Genomic DNA, 5,911 nt, shown 5'->3' on the forward strand with positions numbered 1-5,911 from the left:
TTCAGATGAAATAAACACTTAGTCTATGTATAAACGGCTGATGCAAGTGCGGAATAATCCTACCTTTCCAAATAGCATGCGAATTGAGTTGGTCTTTCGATTAAAACTGGGAAATTTGCAGGAAAATGGCCCAGGGAGTCCACAATATATAGGGGTCCAAAATATATTGGTTACCCTACAACTGAATGTAAAATAATGTAACCTGATATCTGATGGAAAAGAGACATTCCCAATGTAACAATAACTTTAGGCAATCAAAATGTTGAAAAATGTAATAGAATCAGAGATTTAAGCATAATTTTAGACTCAAAACTTACTTTCATTGATCACTATAACACTATGATAAATAAAGCTAATAATATGTTAGGCTTCATTAAACGCTTCGCTTATAACTTCAATGATCCATACACAATAAAAACATTGTTCATTGCCTATGTTAGATCAATACTTGAATATTGCAGCATAATTTGGTCACCTTTTTCAACAGTACATGATGAAAGGATAGAGTCGGTGCAAAAACAATTTTTATTATATGCTCTTCGCAAATTAGGTTGGACAGAATTTCCATTACCATCTTACAAAGCTAGATGTATGTTGATTAATATTCAAACACTAAGAGAGTGTCGTGAATATGCAATGATTTCATTTATAAACGATATTTTATCCCATAAAGTTGATTCACCAGAAGTATTATCTAAATTAAACTTTTATGTACCATCCAGACGTTTACGCCATCGAGAACTATTTGCAATCAACTATCACCGTACTAATTATGCAAAATTTGGGCCAATGAACCAAATGATGACTACTTATAATAAACATTAAAATTCAATCGACTTAACTTGGTCCAAAGCGAAGCTACAATACTTCCGCACATTATCTTAAGAAGAAAAATTAGGTAATTGAATGTAGAAGTGTAACTAGCGCATAAGAAACTCTCTGTAACGGTCTACAAACATGATTGACGGCAATAAATAAGTAAACTATGTTCACCGCACTATGTATTATCTAGTAAAGCTAAGTGCGATTTATGTGCCAAAGTATTCCAACATAATTCGTCGTACGATACCATGTTTTATACCTGATAGTAATTGATGGAAATAATTATGGTACAATTTATGTGAAAATATTTGAACAAAATCTCAAAAATCATTAAGAGCCCTGAATCGAAAAGAGAATTCAAATCATTTTTTTTGTCCATCGTTGTTTGGTGTGGGAGGGAATGGGTGAAATTGCACGCTAAGAAAAACAATCAAAATTCAACTACGCCCATTTGTTTTGCATAATTTATTTAATGAAAACTTAAAAAAGCTGGCAAGTACGATGCAAAATGATGCCAGCCCAGCTTCTTACTCAATTTTTTATTTTCTGTTAGTTACGCCCTTTTGAATTCATGAATCACGCTAAATTTCAACTTTTTGAACATTTCGTTACCCTAGAGTCGTGTTTCTGGTTACCTCTTTCACTGTTTTGTTTTGATTCTGCGTTCCGTTCCACAACGATTCATTTCACTTTACTCCGTTCCGAGAGCTAATTGACGTTTGATCCATTTTTAATATGAACGATGTGCAAATTAGCGGGGTACAAATTAAAAAGTGTTCAGATTATATGTGGTCAAACCAACGGGTCAAACCCAGTAGTACAGTCTGTATTACTTTCAGTCGAAGACGGTGAATTAAACACATCAAATTAACCTTCCAGTCGTCGCACGGTTTGCCAGCGTCAGAAACAGCGCTGCAGTTGTGAACGAACGGCGAGGTTTTTTCAGCAGTGTTGTACAAAATACAACTGCGCGACGTCTGAAGTGTTAAAAACAACTTGATTACGGTGTGAGAAGTGTCCGGATCTCGAGACACAACGGTATATCTTGTCCTTTGGAATTCTTCTGAAGGGCTTTGATGATACGAGTGTTTACAAATTTTATTTAGCTGGGGAAAACGCGCAGGTAATTTTTTGATCTTTACAAAAATATTTTTGAATGTTCGAAAATTTACTTACAGGACCACAGTTTTGAAATTGAATCATAAATGTAGTATGTAGCCTACCCAAATTCGAAATCAATACAAGAATGTGAGTATAGAAAATTACTTGAAGATCAATTGTCTAAATACGAGTCTCCATCACAGAACACCCACCCGTGAAAATGGCATCAACGACTCCTCTCCAAGAAGCGACCACCGCCAGAAACGAATGTCGCATGCTGATGAATGTGGCGCGATACTACGATGTGATATCGCAGATAGTGACTATTCTGGACAGTTTGGTAATCTCCCAAATCAACGCATCTCTGCTCCAGGTGGTGCATCGTCCCGAAACCAAATGCATCGTGATCAATTACGGTGAACCTGAGGATGATGGTAAATCCGAGGAAGTGGGCGAAGTAGAACAGGAGGTTGAATCCGATCGGAATGTAGTTGAGGAGGTCGATGTAGAAGGCATTGTACAAGAGCTTCCGGAGGATGTGATCATCGAGGAGCAGGTTGAGGATGAATTTTTCTATGTCGAGGAAGAAGGAGTAGGGACGGAGAGCATGGCGGAAGATACGGATGAAATCCAGGTTCAAGTATTTGATCTCGTCAAAGAAGAACATAATCAGGTAGAAGAGTATGAAAATGATCAATTTGTGATAGAAGGCAGTCAAAACGACGAGGTATCAGAAATTTCTGAATATTATGTGGAGTATTTACAAGAAGTCGAAGAAATCAGTCAGGACGCCAATAAGATGGTTAAACTCGAGAATCCTGAAGATTCAAATATAGAAGAGGTCTTTACTAAACCCGATACTTCGTTCCTTTTTCGTTATAAATGTCAATTTTTGAGTTGCAATAAGAAATTCGCATTTTCCAAGCAGTACGATGAACACTTTCGACGAGAGCATCCTGGAATTGTAACCAAACCTATTTTGCTGCAGTGCAAGCATATTGATTGCAAGAACACTTTCGACGATACGTACAAGCTCCATATCCATCACAAGCAGCACAAAATGCAACAAAGGTTGAATAAAAATGGCACACTGTCTTGTCAAATATGCCGGGAAAGCTTCAATACCAAATTAGCGTTCAGGAAGCACATTAAGGAACACTCTCAGGAAAGTGTCGTAAAAGCAATGAAGCAGAATTTCAAACGCAAATGCCAATTTTGTGACGAGGTTTTAGATTCCAAGATCAATGTCTACAACATTCACTGTTTGGAGAAACATGGCAAAGCTCCTTACAACTGTTTCATCTGTGGAAAGGGATATTTCCTGCTAGCACATGTGAACGAACACGTTAAAGCTGACCACAGCGTCGAATCGGTTCGAACGTTAATCGATAAGTCCTTGTGGAGATCGTTTTCCATAGACGACACCACCATAAAGGAATGTCGAATGTGCTTTCGACTGTTCGCTTCCCCCAAAGCTGAGCTGCAGCACCAAGAAAGTCACACCAAAGAGCTTTCGATCACGTGCACCATCTGCGGTGGGAAACACTACGAGAGCCAATGCAGCGAACCGAGGCCAAAGTTCACCTCCGTCTACGAAAAAGTCCAATGCGACCAATGCCAACGCTGGATGTCCAAGAAGAACATCAAAGAACACAAGGCCACGCACATGAGCGAACGGAACTTCCCCTGCACGGTGTGTAAGAAAACGTTCAAAGTGCAAAGAACAGCCCACCGGCACATACAGAACCACATCAACGCGGAAAACCGGCTTCGCAAATGCTACGATTGCGACCAGGAGTACACCGACGAAGATTTCCTCGTAGAGCATTACGAGCAAGCTCACCCCGATAAACGCCCCTACAACTGTTTGATCTGCGGTGAAGGGTTCTACCGGAAAACCCTCTTGGGAGACCATTCCCACATGCATTCGGACGAGGATAGACGGAGGATATCGGTTAAGAATCCGGTCGAGCATTACCAGATACGGAACGCCCGGGTTTACGAGTGTACCCTCTGTCGGAGGAGCTTTTCGGCGAAACGGACCACCGTAGCGCATTTTATAGTGCACACCGATCGGCCGTTTGTTTGCGAGCACTGCAGCATGTCGTTCCGAATGAAAACCAGCTTGGAGGACCATTTGCTGGATGTGCATAAGATTAAAGCATAGATTCCAAGGCCTGGGCATCAAGCCTCTTTGAATAGTTCTGTAAAAATCTAGGTTAAATGTAACGAAGCATAAATAATACAGTAACGTAAATAAAGGCACTAGTCGAAAGATTATAGGGATATTCATATACCATGTAGACCAACATTTTATTACCCCAGATACTCTTTGTTGAGCTTTGTTATCCATAGAAGATTCCAAAAATTGTGTTTACTGTAGGCATTTACCAGCGACAAACTCTTCCCCCCAAATCGGTTACATTGCTTGTCAATGGCCCCTTATGTTTCTCTTCCATTTGAGCCCAAAATATTTAGCCGAAAGCTAAATGTTCTATCGAAAGATAGAAGATCTATTCAATAAATGTAATTTGCAATTAGTTCTAGTTAACTTTGAATGACTGATTCTTAATAGAAACCTGATCCACTATGGAAATCACAATTATCATTATCTTATTCCGAAAGAAAGGTGTGCCATTTCACAGAGTAGTGAGTCATTTCTGTTTTGCATAACTATTGGATTGCATTCTGCAGTTGTATAATATGGGATGGGTCTCCATTAGGGTGCGGATTATTTTTCAAAAGTGCTCAAAATCAAAAATTCGTGTGCTCTACTGAATTCAAATCACATTAAAAGAGAAACCTCAAAATCTGAGCCAAAAATGTTAACATTTAGAGGTGACGCAAGCGTCTTGAAGATGAATTTTCTAGTTATAAAAATGACTTTCAGTGAAGTAAACATAACTTTGTTATTTTTCAAGCGATTTTAAAACTTTAAGCATCAATATCTTCAAAATTAAATTTATGAAAACTTTGTAAAGCATCAAATTTGTCTAAAATCAAAACAAGTTTTAGTTAAAAGTAATTTATTCCAATTTTTTCCTCATTTTGCTAAAAATGTCAACTTTGTTTAACCATAACTTCATGACTAACCGATTCCAAATCTTTTTACATGCTTTTGAAGCTATTTCAATTGTTTTGAAACCTTTGATACATCAAGTTTCACTAAAAACATGTCTTGACCAAGTTATTCAGCAAAAACTGCTCGAAAACATAATTTTTTAACGAAAAATGCCAGTTTTTTTTTTAATTTTTGCCAATTAAATATTATCTTTTAAGCTAAAACTGGTTTTAATCATTTTTTAATCCTTTGAGAAGGACTTTGCCACAATTTTAAATAAAGTTGAAACAAAACTATGTTTGCATATGTTAAAAAATATATGCACTAATCGCTCCGTAACTGAGGCAAGATGCTTTTTAAATTTAAATTTTATAGGAACAATGCAATTTTCAGCAAAAAACTTAAATAATCCAAAAAAAATTGTTTTTATTTTTATTAAAAATCATGTTTTTGGAAAGTTTTTGTAGAATAACTTAGTCAAACCCATTTTTTAGGAAAATGTGTTGTATAGTTGTACAGTTTGAAAACAACTAAATTTGCTTCAAAAACATGTAAAAAGATTCGGAGTCGATTGAGTATTCAAGAAGTTATGGTCGAACAGAGTGGAATTTTTTAGTAAAACGAGGAAAAATTTGGATAGAAGTATTTTAAAGTAAGACTAGTTTTGATTTTAGACAAATTTGATGTTCTACAAAGTTTTCATACATTTAATTTTGAAAATAATGGTGCTAAAAGTTTTGAAATTGGTTGAAAAATAACAAAGTTATGTTTGCTTCACTGAAGGTCATTTTTTATAACTTGAAAATTCACCTTCAAGACGCTTGTGCCACCTCTAAATGTTAATATTTTTGGCTCAGATTTTGAGGTTTCTCGTTTAATGTATTTGAATTCAGTAGAGCACACGAATTTTAGGCTTTGAGAACTTTT

General features: G+C 36.7%; 1 protein-coding gene across 1 annotated transcript; it reads left to right on the forward strand.

The window, feature by feature from the left end:
* The first annotated feature begins 1,869 nt into the window (after positions 1 to 1,869).
* LOC5575164 (zinc finger protein 60) lies at positions 1,870 to 4,522 on the forward strand. The gene is made up of 3 exons (XM_001655492.2): positions 1,870 to 1,945; positions 2,001 to 2,070; positions 2,127 to 4,522. Exon 3 carries the CDS (start codon positions 2,144 to 2,146, stop codon positions 4,088 to 4,090), a length of 1,947 nt encoding a protein of 648 aa, XP_001655542.1. The 5' UTR covers positions 1,870 to 1,945; positions 2,001 to 2,070; positions 2,127 to 2,143; the 3' UTR covers positions 4,091 to 4,522.
* The last annotated feature ends 1,389 nt before the right edge of the window (positions 4,523 to 5,911 follow it).

This window comes from Aedes aegypti, chromosome 2, assembly GCF_002204515.2.
Source record: "Aedes aegypti strain LVP_AGWG chromosome 2, AaegL5.0 Primary Assembly, whole genome shotgun sequence".
NCBI classification, from domain to species: domain Eukaryota; kingdom Metazoa; phylum Arthropoda; class Insecta; order Diptera; family Culicidae; genus Aedes; species Aedes aegypti.

Excerpts from the sequence above, each read along its gene's own strand:
- LOC5575164 (XM_001655492.2), top strand. The coding sequence starts at position 2,144 with ATGGCATCAACGACTCCTCTCCAAGAAGCGACCACCGCCAGAAACGAA.